Source organism: Lagenorhynchus albirostris, chromosome 9, assembly GCF_949774975.1.
Source record: "Lagenorhynchus albirostris chromosome 9, mLagAlb1.1, whole genome shotgun sequence".
In the NCBI taxonomy this organism is placed as follows: Eukaryota; Metazoa; Chordata; class Mammalia; order Artiodactyla; family Delphinidae; genus Lagenorhynchus; species Lagenorhynchus albirostris.
In genome coordinates, this window is record NC_083103.1 from 2,309,254 (window position 1) to 2,331,461 (window position 22,208).

The window sequence follows — 22,208 nt, forward strand, 5'->3', positions numbered from 1 at the left end:
GGCCTGTGCTGCCAAGGGCCAGGCTGCTCACACGCGGGCCGGACTAAGTAATGCGGTTCAGAGCCCCTGACGTGGAGGCCAGGCTCTGCTGGGGAGCACCTCGCCGCCCCCCGTGTGTGCCCAGGACGGCGACCTCGCCCCTACCTCCGACTGCGCCAGCTCATTGTCATGGTGGGGGAAGCGGAGGTCGAAGCCCCCTCCGTGAAGGTCCATTGAGGCTCCGAGGAGGGTGCCTGCCATGGCCGAGCACTCGATGTGCCACCCTGGACGCCCCTAGGGACCCAAACGTGGTGAGCGCCCTGACCGCCCCCTGTGACGGGCCGCGACTCGCTCCCCTGTCCACGACCCTCAGAACCCCTGAGCTCTATGGGAACGAGGGTCAAGTCCCGCACACGAAAAGATGAATAGGGCCCCAGGCTATAAAAGTCACAACAAGCTTCGCGAAGGCCAAGGAATCCCCCGCTCCCGACACCTCTTCCCACAGCTCTGGGCCACCAGGACTGTTGTCACAGGGGATGTCGGAGGGCAGATCCGTCCCCTAGTACCCCGGGTCAGAGACTGTTGGGACAGAGGGGCCTCCGAGGCGGTCCAGTGCCACCACCCCAGCCATGCAGCGGAAGACGCAAGTCCCAGGAAGGCAGGGAGGTGACGGCCCCAGCCCCGGGTGCCCCATCCCGGGTGCTCACCTTTCCCCAGGGGCACGGCCAGGATGGCTCCCCGGGCTTGGAAGCCTTCCAGAGGGCGAAGTCGCTGGGGGACCGCTTCTCACTCAGGCGCTCGGCCGAGACGCTCAGGTCGCCTGCGGACACAGGGGAGGCGGGTACTCGGTGGATGGAATTGTCTCGGTCCAGGGACGATTCAGGTACTTGTTTGTTAACTTGGTCAAGCACTCCTTCAAGTTGACTGTGACCAGATTTTGGAGTTGCCCAGGGTCTAGATACAAAGCCCTAACCGCAAGCTCAGAAGCCACGGCCTCACAAGCCGGCATCCAAGGGCAACGACCCCCGGACCTGGACCCGCACCCCCTGCCTCCACTGCCGCCCCACCTCGGCCCCTCGTCTAGGACGACAGCGCCTGGCCCAGAGTGTGAGGCGCTGTTCTCATGGGCTGCCTCGGGGACCCGGGCTCGTGTAGGCGGGATCTTGTACTAACACCCGGCGGGCCTCTTGGCTGTGGTTCTGCGGGGCGTAAGGGCGACCAGGCTGCTGTGTGTGGCGCCCCCAGCCTGAAGGTGGCAAATCAGGACACTCACTGGGCCTCCCGTGTCCACACAGGGCAGCTGCAGGAAGGAGGCTATGGACCAGTCTAACCCCAAGAGCGAACGGGAGCACTGCTCCCTGGGCCAAGTTCCATTTCCTTGGAAGACCCTCCCCCTCTCCCTCCCCACACCCGCTGAACGCAGATGAAGCCAGCCAGAACGGGAATCCACGGCCCCACAGGAGACGTCCCCAGACCACGTGCTGGGGCCACGGACACATCAGCCTCCTGAAAATGAACACCCACCGGTCAGCCCAGCCTGCAGGCGGAGCATCCCTGAGTGGGGAGGCAGTGGGGGCTGCCTGCTGGGTGATGGGGCCTGCCCGGCACTCAGGCCCTAGAGGGCCTCACCAGGGCGCCTGCTGGAAAACTCCAGAACAGGAATGACTCTCATTCTCCTGTCCAGGCTGCAAACGCAGGATGACTGGAAAAAGGCCACTTTGGGAGGGACACAGTGCAGACGGAGGCACTGCTGAACACAAAGACTGTGACGGTGAAACAGGCACTAAACGCAGAATACTTGGAAAACACGACCAAGAACCAGGAAAAGGTGCCACAGTTGGAAACGCAGGGGTAACTGCTATTAACATGTCGTTGGAAACGCAGGGGTAACTGCTATTAACATGTCGCTGGAAACGCAGGGGTAACTGCTATTAACATGTTGTTGGAAACGCAGGGGTAACTGCTATTAACATGTTGTTGGAAACGCAGGGGTAACTGCTATTAACGTGTTGTTGGAAACGCAGGGGTAACTGCTATTAACATGTTGGAAATGCAGGGGTAACTGCTATTAACATGTTGTTGGAAACGCAAAGGTAACTGCTATTAACATGTTGTTGGAAACGTAGGGGTAACTGCTATTAACATGTTGTTGGAAACGTAGGGGTAACTACTATTAACATGTTGTTGGAAACGCAGGGGTAACTGCTATTAACATGTTGGTGTCTTGACTTGTGGGTTTGTGGGTTTTTTAATCCATGTAAGAAGGACATAGACACATCCAGCAAACAGGACAAGCGCCACCCTGGTCTTGTATCTATTTTCTCACCGTGCGCATTTTAACCACGGCGTCGGCGACGGCAGTTACTCAAAAACGTAATCTGACCTGGCGCCGGGACCTTCTCTTTTACCCACCCTTTACCGGACAGATAACATACCTTGAGGTTTTAAACTTTTCTTTATAATGAACATGGTTACTCATGAATGTATCTAACTTTAAAAATTAACTTTGAAAAATTCTGTAACAGAGGATCTGCTGTCTCACGCGCCCTTCCCCCACTCTGCATTTGACACAAACGTCACTACCTGGTAACGCTTGCTATTCGCTCCTGATTCTGTACGGAAGAGAGAGAAACCACACGATCCCTCTGCTTCCCCCTCCTGGTGTCATTCCTGGTCCCCTGACGTGGCTCTCCCACCGTGAGCGCCATGATCTGAGTGGTCCGCCTCCGATGCCTGGCCCTGCTCAGCGGCCGTGAGTCTGAAACGCCGTTGGGTCGGATGGTCACGCTGTTAAACTAACTTGGTCTGTCTTTCCTCCATGTTTCTGTGTCGTCCTGTTTTAAGTTCTGATATCTCTTTAGAACAGAGCCCTTGAGGTAAAGATACTTGATCAAAACGTACGAACATCGTACAGTCGTACGTTGACGGCACTGTAACCTGTACAGTAAAGCTGCCTTTGTGTCTTGACAAAGACTCCTGAGTCTGTCTAAGGCCTGAAGTCTGGGGAGACTCTGTCAGCAACCCAGGACTTCAGTTCAGTCCTGGACAGTGTCTCCTCCAACCGCAGCCCGGAAATTCACAAGTCTGCCTGGCCGCTGACCATGCAACGGCATACAGACAGAAGTTTACCACCCACTAGACCCTCTAATTGTTTAATATCTTCTACAACGTCTAATACATCACATCTTTACAGCTACCTGTCCATTTATCGTCACATTTGAAAATCTGGACATAAGGCTGGTATATACTTATGCTCTAAGTATACCTAATGGTGAAATTTAAATAAGGACAGGGACTTTGCCAGTGGTGCAGTGGTTAAGAATCCGCCTGCCAATGCAAGGGACACGGGTTCAAGCCCTGGTCCAGGAAGATCCCACATGCCACAGAGCAACTAAGCCCATGCGCCACAACTACTGAGCCTGCGCGCCACAACCACTGAAGCGCACGTGCCTAGAGCCCGTGCTCCGCAATGAGAAGCTACCACACCGCAACAAAAAAGAGTCCCCGCTCGCTGCAACTAGAGAAAGCCCACGCACAGCAACAAAGACCCAACACAGTCAAAGGAAAAAAAAAAAAAAAAAGAACATCCTTTATCTTAAAAAATAAATAAATAAATGTAAGGACGATAAAAGCGAAAACTGTACCCGTGGTTAAAAAAAGATGAACATATTTATGGCCAAAGTGCATCCCAGAAACGCTGGTGGATAAACAGCGTGTGTCCGGCAGTGTGAGAGCAGCCCCTGCACTGCTCCCCCCGATACACTGAGGGGGTGAAAGTAAACACTTATGAAAGACAAGTAGAATCCCGCCTGGCCCAGAAAAGGCACTGTGTCTCTGTTTAAAATGTTTGGATCAAGATGGGCCCGGGGCTGTCGTTATACATGGTCACACTCTCTGCGCTGAGAACACAGCCGCTCTGAGCTGCTGCCCGAGCTTCTCACGGCAGGACAGCTCTGCCCACAGCCACAGTCTGGACTTCCAGATAAGGACCGGGCTTCAGTTCCCACCTTCCTTTTCCCACAGCCGCCTTACAAGTAACAGCTGCTCGCTCCTGCCCTGGGATGGGGGACTGCCCTTCCCCGCCCAGTGCCCACCTCCGGCCCTCCTCGTGGGATCGGTAAGTAAACAATCTTATGTCTACTCCCTCACTGGGGGTACTGCACGCCTTCGACCACAGCACCCTGGGGTTTTCCCTCCGCAGGCTCCCCGCTGCCCCGCGTGGTTCAGCACCATCTGATTCCTCTCCACACACCCGCCTGGGTGCCCAGCACAGCCCACCCGACCCTTGGGTGCTCTGGGTGCCGAGACACCAGCAAAGTCCAGCCCCATGGCCGAGGCCCCGAGGTCTGTGCGCTTCTCAGGATGGCACTGCAGCCACTCACTCTTCTGTTTCTTAAGTAATAATACATTTCAGGGGCTTAGTGCACAGAGCTCCTAAAATCCCTTTAGGTGAAAAACCACGGTCCCCGTGAACCTAGGTGACCCCGATCGTGTGCGGTGAGGCCGCGGCTCCACTTGGCTCTGACTTCGAGCCGGTCCGTTTACCTTCCCCCTCCTGCAGGGCTTTCTGATCCCCGACGGCCTCAGGCACCAGCTTCCCGTAGCAGTGTCCCTCACTGTTGGCAAACTTCACCGTGTCGAAGTAGACGGACCCGTTTGAAACGTAGCTGGAAAACAAAGCCATTGGGGGAGGTGTGATGAGGTGCTCGCGGGCCGGCCTGGACACCCGCAGGCCGTTGGGGCATCTGCTCCAGCTGCGAGCCTCCCCTGGTTCAGCCACGCTGCAGGGAGGCCAGGAGGCTGTTCAAACAGAGCTGCTGTGTGGGCTGAGAGGGGCCGGGACAGGGACTCCACACTCCCTGACAGCCTGTCCCTCCGCCCTGCCACCCTTGCCTCTGTCTACACGCCACCACCTGCCCGGCCCGCCAGGCTCTGCCTCCTGGGAGCGTGGGGATTACTCCAGGCCGGGATGCCCTGTCTCCTCTCGCCGTGGCCCTGCCCATGTCACTCAGCTTGGCAGTCTGGAGTTGCCCCACGGTGACCGTGTGACGGGTGGGGGTGGCGGTGGTGGTGGTGCAAGGAGCTGTTGTCCTTTCGCGAGAACCCACGGCCTGGTCCCTGTGCCAGGCACTTCCTGCTGCTCCGAGGCCCCCGCCCGCCTCACCTCGCGCGAGGGGGATCGCAGCTCTCCTGGGCGGGGGCCTGGCATCAGCACACAGACACCTGGCCCCCGTCCACAGGTCCACTTGCTGCCTGTTTCTGAAAACGCTGACTCAGAGACATGAAAAGCGTTCCACGCAGGCAGATGGTGAGGACGGTAACCTGGGGCCAAATCCCGGCCCGGCAAGGATAAAGGCCACCCGCCTTGGGACCCGACACGAGGAAGACTCTGAGTGCCCACACCATGTGGCCTGCGTCTCCAAAGACCTGGAGGTGCCCAAGGGCAACAGCGTGCTGCTTTGGGGACCTGGTGACGCGTGGCCTTAACTGGGAGCTTCCCAGTGGACCAGGGGCCAGGTGGTACCTACAGCATCTCTCACTGTGGTCCCCAGGGCAGGCCACGGGCTGGGCAGAGGTGCTGGCCAGCCCCTTGGGTGGGGGTGGCCCCAGGACCTGGACTAGGCCCCAAGCTGTATGACCAAACCTGCCGGGGGCTTCGGGGACAGGCTGGGTGTAGCCAGCACCACCCTCCTGCTTCCCCTTCCTGCCTGGAACAAAGACATGGCCTCCGTACAGCTAAATGGTTGTTTGAACAGCCGCCACTACCAAGGAAAACCCAGAGGGTTCTCTTACAAAACAACTGGGAAGCTGAGAACCAAGTGGCACAGAGGAAAGCGGCTGCCGATAAGGCGAAGTTACGGCTCGACCGTGTACTCCAGATCCACACGCTGGAGCCCCGACCCCTAGCACCTCGGAGTCTGACTGTATTTGGAAAGAGGGTCTTTACAGAGGGAATCAAGTTAAAATGAGGCCATTAGGGTGGGGTCCTAATCCAGTACGACCAGTGTCCTTATAAGAGGAGATCGGGACACAAAGGGAGGGACGAGCGGCACGTGTGCACGCACAAGGAACCCCTGGAGCTGTGCACTGACTCTTCTGTGGTTTGAGCTGCCTGCCGCGTGGTGCTTTGTAACGGCAGCCCCAGGGCACCACCACTCTGAGCAGCAAAACCGTGCACTTCCCTGCTCCTGGTCTGGAGCCAGAGGAGAGCCGCTCTCCCTGGAAAACCTGCCTGGAATGCTGCGCAGCCTCGAGCAGGGCCCCAAGCTCACCCATAACCGTTGTCCACAATCTTCCGGACGAAGTCCACGATCTCCGGCACGTACTCACTAACGCGGGTTAGGACGTCTGGAGGGAGGACCTGGGGACAATGACAAAGTCCTGGTTCAAGGGCAGCTGCAGCACTGCTGGCGCCCAGAAGCCCCCCCCACCCCACCCCACGCTCATCTTTAACTGAATTTACTTGCAAAGCGAAATGGTCTGGATCCCACAAGGCCTTCTGGTCGTGGGGGATCCTCAGCCCAAGACAGCAAGGTCAAGACAGTCGGCGACACTTACGTTCAGGGCTTCCATGTCTTTGTGGAACTCCGCTTCCCAGAACTTGGGCAGTTTGGAGAAAATAGAATTGTCGCTCACTTCACTGCCATGCATGGAATCCAGCCAGTCAGAAAGCAGGTCCTTTGCTTCTTCCAACAGCACCTGAAGAAACAGAAACAACATCCGCACACACATGCAAGTTTCACGGGCTCACAGCTGGCGCGGTCAATCCGTGTCGCTCAAGGCCTCGGATGCACAAGACGCGGCCCCAACCCAAGAGACCACGGCGCTCCCACGGATGGCCTGGTGGTTAAGAGGCCGGAGTGTTCAGAGCGCTGACCATGTCGCCGGAGGGTCAGGGTGGGCTTGGGGAGGCCCAGCGGTGCAGTGGGGCTGCCTGGGGCAGGGTGGGAGAGCACGTGGTGTGGTCACCCACAGCCTGGACACTTGAGTGCTCGAGGGGAGGGTCACAACAGGAGGTGGAGCCACGTCCCGGTGGGAAGTCTCCAAGGCCACGCCGCCCTGCCGGCCACATGCCATTGACCAAAGGCCCCGTGTTACGACCACAATGGTGCAGCATGGGTACGAGTCGCGTCCTGTCGCCGCAGCACTCACGCCACACACAGGAACGTCCATCTGAGACATGATGTGACAGCATCAGGGCTGCATCCGGAGTCCTGAAGGCCAGGGGGACCTGGAGCTCTGCCCTGGAGGAATCTAGTGTTTTTGCTCATTAACCGGAGCCGACAGACGTGGGGACAGGCAGGCGGTCTGCGGTCCACTGGCAGGGGCGGAGGCAAAGACCAAAGGGTGGAGGGAGAGGGCGCAGGGAAGCTGGGCGTGGAAGCGGTGGCAAGGGCACCCCCTGTGGCAACTCCCAGACAGAACAGAGCCGCTCATGTGCTGCTGCGCTGGAGGGCAGCAGGGGAAACCTCCCAGGACCAGGCTGGTGCCCAGGGGCAGAGCCTGCCCCATGCGGAGGGGCAGAAAGCCCACCCCCGCCCTCGGGATAGACACAGATCATGACCAAGCAGAAGAATGAGATTCCAATCAAACAAACTTCTAGATAATTCTTGGGTTTCCAAACAAGAAATCAAAATGGAAATAAAAAACCGTTCAGAAGCAAATAATGTCAAAATACGTGGAAGTAGCAAAAATGATACTTAGAGGAAAATTTATGGCCTCAAATGCTTAAACCAGAAAATGAGCTGAAGTCCTGAGCTGCCACTCTGTCCCGACAATGAGCGAAAGGCTGCGCAACTACTCCTCTTAGATCCGTAAGGGAAAGAGGCCCAGGGCAAACTGCCGCCCCTTGAACTGCAGAGAGACGGGCAGGTACAGAGAACCGCCATTTACCGGGGCAGAAAGCGCCTGGGACCCAGTGACGGGCAGGGAGGCCGGAACTGAAACTGACCACCCGCTGGAGGCTCGGTGTGGACGAGTCTGAGATCAAAACTCCAGGGCGACCCAGCCTTTGGGGCCCCACAAATTTGTGAGATTTACCTCTAGGAGCCCCGACGGTTACTCACAGTAAATATTGGAGAAAAATGCCCTCATGCTTCCAGCAGGGGGAGAGGAAAAGGAACTGCTCGGAAATATGACAAAGCCTTCTGTTCCTAACAAGACTGCCCTCAGGAGGAACCAGCTAACCAGAACCTAAGCTGCTGGGGTTCCAGCAGAGCCTAACTGACCTGCGGGAGGAAAACGTCCACCTCCAGGCCCCCCCACACATCCTGCCCCATCTAAGGGGGAGGGGAGGAGAAACCCAGAAACACCTGTGATGTTCACAGGCCACGGGCATAGGCCACTGAAGGACTGAGACCCATCACAAGACCACAGAGGGCGTCCTCCCCACACCTCGCCACACGACTACTGACAGCAGCTCCTTCTACCCAGTACATCATGTACTAACTATCATGGAAACAAATCACAAGGCGAACCGAAAGCCGAAACGCCACTTTTCTGAAAAGACAGAGAGAGCAACAGGACCAGACGTGGCAGGGATTCTGGGATTATCAGACCAGGGATTTAAAACAACCGTGACCGATATGCTAAGGGCCCTAGTGGACAAAGCAGGCAGCGCGAAGCCAGGTGGGGAATGTAAGCAGAGAGACGGAAATCCCAAGACAGGACCAAACAGAGATGCTAGAGGGGAAAGCACCTAAATGGAAATGAAGAACGTCTCTGATGGGCCTGACTGGACGTGACTGAGGAAGGAGTCTCAGCCTGAGGAGATCTCAGTAGCAGCCTCCAAAACTGAAAACCAAAAAGCCTTTGTTCTCAGAGGCTGACAAAAAATAACAGAACAGAGATCTCACTTGTCGCGACTAAGACTCGGCGCAGCCAAAATAAATACATAAATAAATAAGTAAATAAATATTAAGGGTTTCCCTGGTGGCGCAGCGGTTGAGAGTCTGCCTGCCGATGCAGGGGACACGGGTTCGTGCCCCAGTCCGGGAAGATCCCACAGGCCACGGAGCAACTAAGCCCATGTGCCACAACTACTGAGCCTGCGCTCTAGAGCCTGCGAGCCACAACTACTGAGCCCGCGCACCACAACTACTGAAGCCCTCGCACCTAGAGCCCACGCACTGCAACGAAGAGTAGCCCCCACTCGCTGCAACTAGAGAAAGCCTGTGCGCAGCAACAAAGATCCAATGCAGCCAATAAACTTATTTTAATAAAGTCACAACCACAATACCCATTTAAAAAAAATATATAGAAACAGATATATACTGAACCATAAAATCTGAAAAAGAGATATATAACTGAATCACTTTGCTGTACACCTAGAGCTAACACAATACTGTAAATTAACTTTACATTAATTGAAAAAAAAATGGTTAGGGACTTCCCCAGTAGTGCAGTGGTTAAGAATCCGCCTGACAATGCAGGGGATGTGGGTTCGATCCCTGGTCTGAGATCCCACATGCCGCAGAGCAACTAAGCCTGTGAGCCACAACTACTGAGTCTGCATTCTACAGCCTGCGAGCCACAACTACTGAGCCCATGCGCCACAAATACTGAAGCCCGCACACTCTAGGGCCCACGTGCCACAACTACTGAGCCTGCGCACCTAGAGCCCGTGCTCCGCAACAAGAGAAGCCACCACAGTGACAAGCCCATGCACCACAGCCAAGAGTAGCCCCTACTAGCCGCAACTAGAGAAAGCCTGCGTGCAGCAACGAAGACCCAACACAGCCAAAAAAATAGTGATAATAAAAATAAAGATAAATAAAGTTAGCTTGTTGCCAATTAAAAAAAATTCAAAGTAAGCAGAAGAAAGAATATAATAAAAAATTAAAGCAGAGGGACTTCCCTGGTGGTCCAGTGGTTAAGACTCCGCGCTCCCAATGCAGGGCGCCCGTGTTCGATCCCTGGTCAGGGAACTAGATCTCACGTGCGTGTAGCAACCAAGAGTTCGCATGCACAACTAAGGAGCTCACGTGCTGCAACTAAGGAGCCAGCGAGCTGCAACCAAGGAGCCCTTGAACTGTAACTAAGGAGACTGCCTGCTGCAACTAAGACCCAGTGCAACCACACAAATAAATAAATATTTTTTTAAATTAAAGCAGAAACCAGGAAATTAATAGAGAAAATCAACAAAACCAAATGCTGGTTCTTTGAAAAGATCAATAAAATTGATGAGCCAAGTTAAGAAAAAAAGAGGACATAAATACTAATATCAGAAATGAAAGAGGGGACATCACTACAGATCCCATGGAAGTTAAAAGAAGAATAAAGGAATATTATAAACAACTCTGTGCCCCTAAATTTGATAACCTGAAGGGACCAATTCTTTGAAAGACATAATCTGCCAAAACTCACACGACATGATACAGAGAATCTGAATAAGCCTGTATCTATTAAAGAGATTAAATCAATAACTAATAACTTTCCAAAATAGAAAGCACCAGGCCCAGATGGATTCACTGCTGAATTCTGCCAACACTTAAGGAAAAAATTATACTAATTTTCTACAGTTTCTTTCAGAGGACAGAAGCAAAGAGAATACTTCCCAGTTCCTTCTAGGAGGACAGCATTACCCTAATACCTAAACCAGACAAAGACATTCCAAGAAAACCACAGATCAATATCTCTCGTGGGGGCTTCCCTGGTGGCGCAGTGGTTGAGAGTCTGCCTGCCGACGCAGGGGACACGGGTTCGTACCCTGGTCCGGGCAGACCCCACATGCCGTGGAGCGGCTGGGCCTGTGAGCCATGGCCGCTGAGCCTGCGCGTCCGGAGCCTGTGCTCCACAACGGGAGAGGCCACAACAGTGAGAGGCCTGCGTGCCGCAAAAAAAAAAAAAAAAAAAAAAAAAAATCTCTCATGAATACAGATGCAAAATCCTTAACAAAATATTACCACATTGAATCCACAAAAGTATAAAAAGAATTATATACCACAACCAAGTGAAATTTATCACAAGTATGTAAGGCTGGTTCTACTTTATAAAATCAATTAATGTAAATCATCACATCAACAGACTAAAAAAGAAAAACCACAAGGTCATACCAATAGATGCAGAAAAAGCATCTGACAAAATGCAACACCCATTCATGATAAAAACTCTCAGTAAATGAATAGAGGGGAACTTCCTCAACTTAATAAACAAACAAACAAAAAACAGCTACAAAAAGCCTACAGCTAACATCAGACTTAGCGGTGAGAAATCGGAAGCTTTTCCACTAAGATGAGGTATAATGCGAGAATGTCCCCTCTCACCAGTCCTTTCCAACATCATACTGGAAGTCCTTGCTAATGCAATAAGGCAAGAAAAGGGCAAAAAAAGAGGATTATACAGGATTATAAGCCCATCGTAAGTTGCAAATATCATTAAGCTGAAAGTGCATTTAATACACCTAATCTACCCAACATCATAGCTTAGCCTAGCCTGCCTTAAATGTGCTCAGAATACATTAGCCTACAGTTGGGAAAAACCATCTAACACCAATCCTATTTTATAATTAAGTGTTGAAATATCTCATGTAATGTATTGAATACTGTTCTGAAAGTGAAAAACAAAATGGTTGTCTGGGCACAGTGTAATTGTAAGTGTGTCAGTTGTTCACGCTGGCGATCTGAGGCTCACTGATGGTGCCCCGCATCCCAAGAGAGTACTGGACTGCATATCGCTAGCCCAGGAGAAGATCAAAATTCAAAGTATGGTTTATACTGTTTATTGCTTTTGCACCATCGTAAAGCCAAAAAATCCTAAGTCAAATTGTCAGAGGTCGGGGACCGTCTGTATATTGACTGGGAAAGAAGACAAAACTACAGGCCAGGAAATAAGAAGTGGAATTTGAAATTAAAACCACAATACCATTTACATCAGCATCCGAAATGAAATACATATATGTCTTACAAAATACGTACACGATCTACATGAGGAAAACTACAAAACTCTGATGAAAGAAATGGAGAGACATTTCATGTTTGGGGATAGGAAGGTTTAATACTGTTGAGGTGTCAGTTCCTCCCAACTTGATTTGTAGATTCCATTCAATCCTAATCAAAATCCTATTGAGTTATTTTATGGATATTGACAAACTGATTCTAAAGTGTACATGGAGGGACTTCCCTGGTGGTCCAGTGGCTAAGACTCCATGCTCCCAACGCAGGGGGCCCGGGTTTGATTCCTGGCTGGGGAACTAGATCCCACATGCATGCCGCACCTAAAAGATCATACATGCCACGTCCAAGACCCGGCGCAGCCAAATAAATAAATAGATAAATATTTTTTTTAAAAAAGTGTATATGGAGAGGAGGCAAAAGACCCAGAATAGCCAACACAATATTGAAGGAGAACAAAGGTGGAGGACTGACACTCCCCGACTTCAAGACTTACTGTAAAGCTACCGTAATCAAGACAGTGTGGCGTTGGTGAAAGAACAGACAAACAGAGCAATGGAACAGAACAGAGTCCAGAAACAGACTCATATAAATATAGCCAACTGTTCTTTGACAAAGGAGCAAAGGAGCAAAAACAGTTTCCAACAAACTGTGCTTAACAAATGGGCATCACATGCAAAAACCATGAATCTAGACCAAGACCTTACGCACTTCAAAGATGACCTTGGCTTTGACAATGACTTCTTCCACACAATACCAAATGCATGATCCATGAAAGAAAAGAATTGATAAGCTGGACTTTATCACCATTAAAAACTTCTGCTCTGGGAAAGACACTGTCAAGAGAATGAAAAGACAAGCCACATACCGGAAGAAAATATTTGCAAAAGACACATCTGATAAAGGACTGTTATCCAAAATATACAAAGAGCTCTCAAAACTCAATAAGAAAACAACCTGATTAAAAAAAGGTCCAAAGACATTAACAGACACCTCACCAAAGAAGACATAAAGATGGCAAATAAATATCAAGAGATGCTCCACATCGTGTGGCATCAGGGAAATGCAAATTAAAACAACGAGATACTCCGTACATTATTTCAATGGCCAAAATCTGCAACACTGACAACACCAAAGGCTAGTGAGGATCTGGACCAACGGGAACTCTCATCCGCCACTGGTGGGAGTGGAAAATGGTGCAGCCACTTTGGGGGACAGTTTGGCGGTTTCTTCAACAATTAGGGGCTTCCCTGGTGGCGCAGTGGTTGAGGGTCCGCCTGCTGATGCAGGGGACACGGGTTCATGCCCTGGTATGGGAGGATCCCACGTGCCGCGGAGCGGCTGGGCCCGGGAGCCATGGCCGCTGAGCCTGTGCGTCCGGAGCCTGTGCTCCGCAACGGGAGAGGCCACAGCAGTGAGAGGCCCGCGTACCGCAAAAAAAAAAAATTAAACCTACTCTCACCACATGATCCAGCAGTTACGCTCCTTGGTATTTACCCAAAAGAGGTGAAAACTTGTGTCCACACAAAAACCTGCACATGGATGTTTACAGAAGCTTTATGCCTAATTGCTAAAACTTGGAAGCAGCCAAGATGCCCTTCAGTGGGTGAGTGCGTAAATACACTGTGGTCCGTCCAGACAATGAACTAACCTTCAGTGCTACAGAGAAGTGAGCTATCAGGCCATGAAAAGACACGGAGGAACCTTAAATTCACATTACTAAGTGAAAGAAGCCAATCTGAGCAGGGCACATACTGCATGATTCCAACTCTGTGATATTCAGAAAAGGCAAAACTATGAAGACGGTAAAAGGATCAGTGGTTACCAGGTGTTGGGGTAAAGGAGGGATGAACAGGCGAAGCACAGAGGATTTTTAGGGCAGGGAAACTACTGTGTGGAAGACTCTAAGGGCAGATACGTATCACTATACATTTGTCCAAACCCACAGAATGTACACCACCAAGACAGAACCCTAATGTAAACTATTGTGTGGGTGATGACAACGTGTCAGTGTAGTTTCCCCAGTTGTAACAAACATACGGCTCTGGGGGGGGATGCTGACAGTGGGCGTGGCTCTGTGTGTATGGGGGTGGGGTGGGGGGTACACAGAAAACCTTTATTTATCAAAACACGAAACCTGTTTTGCTGTGAACCTAAAACTGCTCTAAAACGATAAACTCTTTAAAAAAATTTTTTTTGAAATAGAATAGAGAGGATCAACACATTCAAAGGTGGAGCTCTGAAATGATCCTTCAATATATAATACTGAAGGGCTTCCCTGGTGGCACAGTGGTTGAGAATCCACCTGCCAATGCAGGGGACATGGGTTCGAGCCCCAGTCTGGGAAGATCCCACATGCCCCGGAGCAACTAAGCCCGTGCGCCACAACTACTGAGCCTGCGTTCTAGAGCCCGCGAGCCACACTACTTTGCCCATGTGCCACAACTACGAAGCCCACGTGCCTAGAGCCCATGCTCCGCAACAAGACAAGCCACCGCAATGAGAAGCCTGCGCACTGCGATGAAGAGCAGCCCCCTCTCGCCGCAACTAGAGAAAGCCCACGCACAGCAACGAAGACCCAACACGGCCATAAGTAAATAAATAAATAAATAAATAAAGCCCCAGCAGTATCTTGTATGGGACTCGACAAGCAAGGAGCATTCAAAACATACCTGGAGGGACTTCCCTGACAGTCCAGCGGTAAAGAATCCGCCTTACAACGTAGGGGATGTGGGTTCAATCCCTGGTCAGGGAAGTAAGATCCCACATGCCACAGGGCAACTAAGCCCGCGAGCCACAACTACTGAGCCCACACACCCGGGAGCCAGCGCGCCACAACTAGAGAGAGAAAACCAGCATGCCACAGCTAGAGAAGCCCACGTGCGGCAACGAAAGATCCCGCGTGCTGCAACTAAGACCCGATGCAGCCAAAAATAAATTAAATAAATAAATATTTAAAAAAGAAAACCATACCTGGAGAACAAAAACAAGGTGAGGCTTCCTACCTCTCCAGGCATTGGTGACAGACGCAGTGAGACTCACACAGAGTGGCTAACCTGACCTATGGAACAGAACTGAGACACGACACACGACAGAAAGGGGCTCAGGAAAGGGGGGCCTCCCGTATCTGTGCGGGGGAGAGGGGATTGGATCTCTACTCACATGACTTACAAAAACTAATTCTGGGGGATCAAAGACTTAAATGTGAACTGTACAACTTTAAAATCCTCAGAAGAAAATACTGAGGAATATATTCACGTTTCAGGGCAAGAAAGATTTCTTAAGACACAAAACTGCCAAGTATAAAAGGGAAAACAGATAAAGTTGAATACATTAAAACTAAGACCCTCTGTTATTAAAAGGAAGTGAAAAGAAGAGCCACAAATTAGGAGAAGGTGCTTGCAACACATTTAAATGAGAAAGGATTAGTGTCTAGGGAAAACCTAAGGATGCTTACAAACCAGTAAGAAGACAAACAGCCCAGTGGAAAACGGGGCAGAAGATGCATGTGCAGAATTATAGCCAGCAAGTGAACATGTGAAAAGATACTCAGTCTCAGGAGAGGCTGGAGAAATGCAAGTTCAAACCACAGTAATTACCACTTTACAGTATACCTTCCATTGATAAAAAGGAACGAATCCAGCAACACAAAGTGCTGGTGTATAGGCAAATTAACAGGACACTGGCAGCATGTTAGTAGGAGGATACATTTACATGTAAGACATCTGGTCCATAAGACGTTTGGTCCACACCAAAAAGCCTTTGAAGTGTGGTCCTATCTAAAACCATTTGGCATGGACCAGATATAACCATGGACGTTTTGGATGGGACCAAATTTCAAGGACCTCTTGGCATGGACCAAATGTCCTGCAAAGTCAGGAAAACAGAAAAGCACAGGGGTTGACAAGGTTGTGAAGACACTGGAACCCCTGTGCACTATGGAAAACAGCACGGCAGTGCCTCAGAATATTAAAAGTTGAGCTGGCGTACAACCTGCTTTTGGGGGTATACCCACAGAAGAATTAAAAGCAGGGACTCGAACAGATACTTGCACACCCATGTTTATAGCAGCATGATTCACAAGAGACAACGCAAACGTTCATCAAAGGATGACAGGACACACAAAACGTGGTCCACCCACATCACGGAACAGTACTCAGTCTTAAGGAGAGGACATTCTGACACAGGCTACAGCGTGGCTGAACCTCGAGGACAGTTTGCCGAGTGAAATAAGCCCGTCACAAAAGGACAAACACGGTGTGATCCCACTTGTGTGAGGTCCCTGAAGGAGCCAGATTCATGGGGGCAGGAAGCAGACGTGGGGCCCAGGCTGGGGGAGGGGAGGGGAGTGAGCGTTCCATGGGGACAGAGCATCCGTTTCGGAAGATGAAAGAACTTCTGGAGATGGACGGTGGTGACGTTTACGCAACCATGTGAACACATGTACTTAAAAATGGTTCAAGTGGTGAACTGTATGTTATGCGTACTTTACCACAATTTTAACAAAAAGGACCTCACTGGAATCGTTGGGAAGAGAATTCCCAGCGTCACTGCTGGTAACACGGAAACGTAACCAGCTTCTCAGGAGAAGAAATAAACGGCTGGGCCCGAGGCGTCCACTGCAGGGAGGGCGGGACCTCGTGTGGCCCGTCTCAGAAGCACGCCAGCGGGATAGCCCTCGTCCCCAAGACCCCGTGCGCCTGACTCCTCACGAAGCTCAGGACAAGCACACCAAGCATCCTGCCCCGCGAGGCCCCAGAAGAGGGGGGCCCTGCAGGCGGCCACCCCCTTACACGTCCGCGCCCTCGGCCGCAGCCTCCCTGGCTGCGTCCTTCCCGCGGTTCTGCAAGCGGCCAGCAGGGGGCGCCGGCGCAGAGGAGAAGGGCCGTCGGGACTGGAGGAAGGCCGGGCACCCGGAGCCCGCCCTCAGGGGCAGAAGGCCGCCGCGGGGAAGGCTCAAGCCCAGCGGGTCCCCGCGGCCCCGGAGCTCAGGCCCACCGGCATCTGTCGCTCCGCCTGCCCCAGGTGCTGCCAGTGCCAACGCTGGACAGAGTCCCCGGCGAGTGGGAAGCACCTTGAGGAGCCCGCTCCGCCCCGAGAGCGCCTGCTGTTTCCTTGAAGGCAGTGGGGCAAAGGCGAGGGGCCGGCGGGACCCACCTCAGCCTCACCTGCACGCGGCCGTCCAGCTCCTCCCCCGCCAGGCCGCGCCGCGCCGGCTCCTCCAGCGGCTCCGCCGCCAGCCTCACCGCGCGCTCCAGGCGCTCCAGCATCTGCCTCTTGTCGGGATCCGAGGTCTCGCGTAACTTTGCTGAAAACGGCTGCGAGCGTGAGGAGAGGCCACAGCTGTTATGCCCGCTCAGCAGAACCCCGTGTGCAGAGGTGACTCCACGCACGAGGCCAGTTCTGCCCACTGCCCGTGGCGACCCAGAGGTGCTGCCTCGTCTGAGTGAGCCGGGCGTGGCAGCGTCCTAAGGCTGTGCCCGGGGCCACGCGGGTGTCACCTGCCACCACGAAGGCACCACCGCCCAGTGGGCCCCCCTCGTCCGCCTAGAGGATTGCTAAGCCCTAATTTTATTCCTACATTTTTCTTCCAGAAATACATGAAAAGCACAACAACAATCGTTACTGCAATTACTAAAGATAACAATTATGGAAAAGAAAAAAATGCCTTTTCCTGACCTCACTGTCTGACACCATCAGTTGTAATACTGTTTATTCAAAACAAAAATATTAAATTGGAAAGAACTAATTTCTTCAAATAATTCCAGAAATTTCCAGCACCACCCATTTGAGAAGCTTAGCACAGCTTCTGCGTCTTGGTCACACGCGTGTCATCTGCTCGTGAGCTCCACGTGGAAGATTCACAAGTCGGCGCAGATCGCCGCGACCGGTTCTGAGGTTCTCCCGTAAGCGGCAGCAACGGTCACCCACCCCCACCCCCCGCCCCACCCGTGTGCGTCCGTCCTGGCGGCTTTCCCCGTGGGCCAGGGGAGCACTGCGACCGAGACATCATGACCCTACACGTTATGAAGCGCGCTGAGGACAACCCGTGCGCTTGGGACGGGGACGTGGGGACGTGGGGACGTGGGGACGTAGGGACCCAGGAGCGGCCGGGGGCCCACCTGCAGGGCAGCGTGCACATCCTCCAGGAGCTGCACTGCCTGGGGCTGCTTCTCCCGGTACTGCTCAAACAAGTAGTTCTGCCGGGCCCTCTTGATGATCTGGGAGCAGAGGAGGGAAATGGGGTCAGCTCGGCACCTGCCGGGTCCCTGTGCAGAGTGCCGGGCAGTGCCTGAGCTCACACCCACACACACCGCCCCGCCACCGACGCTGGAACTGTCCGAACATGTTGAGCCAGGCCCGGCCTCCCCGCAGCGCCAGACACTATAGCACGCGCCTTCCCTGGAGCACCAGGTGTTATTACATTTCCCCAGGTTTCCCAACAGCATCCAAACAGCTGAACACAGGACATCATCATCTGCATAAACCGTGATACAAGTCCCAGAGGGGATTCAAACAGCATGTGTTGGGCTGAGGGCACTCAAGCCCACGTTACTTTATTAACTTACCCAAAGTCATTTCTTCCCTCGTACCGTCCACTGTATTTAAAATTTAACCTTGAAAACTCCCTTTACCTTATCATCAATGTCTGTGATGTTCATGCAATAAAAGACGTCAAATTTGAAGTAATCTCTCAGCACTCTTCTCAAGATATCGAAGGAGATGTAGGACCTAGGACAATAAAAAGACAAACCTTTCCACACAGCACATCACGCACATCACCTTGGCTCTGCAGTTAAAACACATACAAGGAAAAAGATACCCCGCATTTCCCCCCAAAACCGCTACTCTCATGCCCACCCCACTCGTGACTGCGGGGCAGGGGGCACTGCACACTGGCCACGGGTGTGGGTGTCAGGGATCCCAGCACCGGGCACCCCCCACCCCCACCTCCAGAGCCTCGGATGAGGAGGAACTGCCAGGCACACGGAGGAAAGTATCTGGTCAGAGTCCAGGAGAGTGATAACATCGGGGCTGTGGGCTTTTTCTTTCTGGTTATCTGGTCTCTCTAGTTTTTCTACAGTGAATATGTAGTACTGACGGAATGAAAATTTTTCTTCTTAAAAATAAGAGGAAAGGCTGGGCCTTGAGCTTCCTCTCAGAGCTTGGGTCCCTGTAGCGGCGCCCAGGTGCAGCCCTACCTGGCGTGCCCCATGTGGGAGGCGTCGTAGACGGTGGGCCCGCAGCAGTACCACGTCACCCTCCGCCCGTCTTGAGGTACAAACACGTCCTTGGTTGGAAATGAAGGAATGACCGTCACAAAGGATGCAGGAGGCCCCGTGCAGGACCACAGCCGCCAGACAAATGGTTCATACGCATTCCACGAGGACTGCTTAGTTTTACGGGAACGCCACAGTCATCTGGGATGGGGGCAGGCCCCTTCCTCCCTGGGATCCCACTCGGGGACGCAAGCTGGGGGGTCAAGGAGACGGACGCTCCTGCTTTTGCTGCTCTTCCGTTCATCAAGCACTGCTGCGAGCCAGGCCCCGTGCTGAGCGCAGGGACTGCCCTGCCTTTGCCCCCAGGAACGACGTGAGCAGGGATGCTTCCTTTCAGATGCCCGGGGGTCCGCAATCCCAGAGGAGCCGGCCTAGAGAGCAAGGCCTCCCGCCGACGGCCCGATGGTCTCAGACCAGTTCAGGGGCCGCTGTCACCAATTAAGTCCATGAGGGGGACCCCGTCTCCCATCTGCTCAGGGTGCTTGCTGATGGCAATCCAATGAGCCCTCGGCCGGAGTCCGTTTCAAAATCTCTGGAGCCACTGGCCCTGCTGAGCGGCCCCGGCCGATACTGCCCTCGTCCCCACACCTGCTGGGCCCCCGACAGCAACAGGCCCTGCTTGGCTGGCACTGGGACACCAGCTGCCACCACAGGTCCCCTGCAAGAGCACGCTGGCTCCGGGCCTGGCTCAGAGCAGCCACGAGCATCTACACTCGGGCCTGGCCCCGAGCACAGCCAGAGCCAGAGCGCCAACGGGCAGGCCCCTCGAGGCGTGCCAGGTGTGCTTCTGAGGACAGTCCTGCCCCGGCCACACAGAGGACGCTCGCTAGCTAAGAGCTGCCGCCCCTGCCCCCAGGGCCCTACCTTCCTCCGGGTCAGGCTGTTGTACAGGCGGAGCTGGCATGGCTCGGACCCGGCCGGAGGAGACCACGGGGGCTGCGTGCGCCGGCCTCTGCCTGCCAGGGAGAGAGCACAGCTGGGTCACCCGCGGGACAAGGGGAAAGTGGACCCTGAGAGCGTCACCCGCATCCAGCGCTCGTGCCCCCTCTCTGCCTGCTCACGTCTGAGTGGCGGCGCATCCCACAGTCCCAACCCCACGGGGCGGGAGAAGGCCCATCACACCCGGCCTCCCCTCCGCCGGCTCCGAGCATGAGGCGCCCGACCCAGCCTGAGGGCGCACGGGAGGCGCGGGCCCTGCACGCGGGCCGGCCGCATGCCTGGACCGCAACGCAGCTGGCCACCCCCTCAGGAGGACGGGCTCCACGGAGGCTTCACAGGACGTGGGCCACCTCCGGGCGCAGAAGCCAGGTCAGGACGGAAACAGCTGCGGGCCAGTGGCCGGCTCCCCGCGCAGTTCCTGTCCCCCACCCGGGCGACATGTAGGCTCCCGAACACGGTGCTGATGCCGGCACTCATGGCTCCACATGGGCCCCGGAGGCCTTTGGGAGCAGCTCCGGGTCCTCCCCACGCTGAGGGCAGGGGCTCACGGAGCTGAGCCTCTCGGATCACAGTCCCCCGGCAGCCCCACCTCCTCCTCCTCCAGCCCCGCCCCCTGCCCCTGCTGCTCATGCGCACACGCCTCCCGCTGGGTGAAGGGCAGGCCTTACACAGCCTGCGCCCCAAGAGCCTGGCGGGGTGCAGCTCCGTCCCTGGGCCGGAAAGAGCCACCAAGCTGAGTCTTCACAGGCCCTGGGCATCTGGTGACCTTCCAGCTACCCGCAAGGCGCTGCTCCTGCACCCAGAACCCAGCTGTGCTCTGCAGCCCTCTCCCGGCGCCAGCGCGGGCTGCACACCGCCTGCACACCTGAGGGCACAGGTGCCCACTCTCGGCACCACCCCCAACCCCGACCCCTGCCTCTGTGTCTGCAAAGCGATTCTCCCTCCTCCCGGCACAGAGTCCACGTCCAGCGTGGCCACCAGGCAACCACCCACTGCTCCCTACTGCGGGTCACGGAGCACTCAGCCCTGGGCCTGGCCACGTGCCACCCAGAGGATGCACGTAACTGACCGGTGAAGGGGGTGGGAGGTGGCTGTGTGTGTGTGTGTACATGTATACAGGCGGGCGGAGAGCGGCAGACGGGGAGGGGGACAGACAGCGCTATCCAGCAGCTCCCGACCCCAGGGAGCGCCAGCAAACCCCCAGGTGGCCAAGCCCAAGTCCCCCTGACACTTCGAATGCCTCCTGAGGTCAGGCGTGGTCTAAGGGTTCACTGTAAACGCAGCAAACGATTCGATGACGCTCCACCTGCCCCTTTATGACTCCATCAACCCCTCCCCTTGCTTAGATGCTGCGGCTCCCGACACAAAGACAGAGCTGCCACCTGGGACAACAGGGGACGCCGGCGAGAGCTGCCCACACGCTGATGTGAGCCTGACGACCACCGTGCTTGCCCTGAGCCAGGGGCCGGGGTGGGGGGCTCGGGGTCCGGGGGAACGAAGGCTCATCCGAAAAGACGGCAGTGACAGGACACAGCTGAGGGTGCAGCCAGGGAGCCCGGCCAGCGGGACACTGTCCAGGACACCGGGTCACACCTGGGTTTTCTTGCTCCCCGAAGCGTGGCTACAGCCACACAGCCGGTGACAGTTCAAGGCAACCAGCACACACGACCCCCATCGGCCAAAGGGGAAAATCAGGAGGATACCTCGGTTTACCAAGAAGGACGCTTCACCTGAGTCCCTCCGCGGTTCCCTGCCCGACAACGGCACTGACAGCACCCTCCCCACCCCGACACAGACTCCTGAGGCGGCTGCCCTTCCTCTGGTTTGTGCGAAACACTGTGCATGCCTTTGCTCGCTAGCACCCCCAGTCCTGCCCTGGCTCTGCCCCAGGCACGTGGCTGCTGTGGGGAAATAAACCCCTGACCTTTGACAACATAACCTGCACGTGCCGCTCAGGGACGCCCTGAGAACGAGGCTCTAGGCAGGGAGGGTGCCGAGGGGAGATGGAGGGAGATGCACCAGCCAGGTCCCCGGTCCCCTGGGCGCAGCGCGCACCTCAGCCTCGGAGGAGGGGCAGCAGAGAGGTTCACATCCCTGAAGACCCCACCCAGCCGCAGAC

The 22,208-nt window shown here is 54.4% G+C and overlaps 1 protein-coding gene across 5 annotated transcripts in view; it reads right to left on the reverse strand.

The window, feature by feature from the left end:
* The window catches only part of CARS1 (cysteinyl-tRNA synthetase 1), a 47,310-nt gene that overhangs the window by 14,723 nt on the left and 10,379 nt on the right, over window positions 1-22,208 (reverse strand). For all 5 annotated transcript variants that reach the window (XR_009542280.1, XR_009542281.1, XM_060158244.1 and 2 more), the window contains 10 exons: window positions 20,015-20,106; window positions 19,073-19,161; window positions 18,506-18,602; window positions 17,993-18,091; window positions 17,039-17,188; window positions 6,538-6,678; window positions 6,252-6,340; window positions 4,525-4,646; window positions 687-799; window positions 145-273 (listed from right to left, as the gene is read on the reverse strand). Coding sequence is in view for 3 of the 5 variants with exons in the window: in XM_060158244.1 (XP_060014227.1) it covers window positions 145-273; window positions 687-799; window positions 4,525-4,646; window positions 6,252-6,340; window positions 6,538-6,678; window positions 17,039-17,188; window positions 17,993-18,091; window positions 18,506-18,602; window positions 19,073-19,161; window positions 20,015-20,106 (1,121 nt within the window). In the remaining 2 variants the exon portion in view is untranslated. The remainder of the gene's footprint in view (window positions 1-144; window positions 274-686; window positions 800-4,524; window positions 4,647-6,251; window positions 6,341-6,537; window positions 6,679-17,038; window positions 17,189-17,992; window positions 18,092-18,505; window positions 18,603-19,072; window positions 19,162-20,014; window positions 20,107-22,208) is intronic.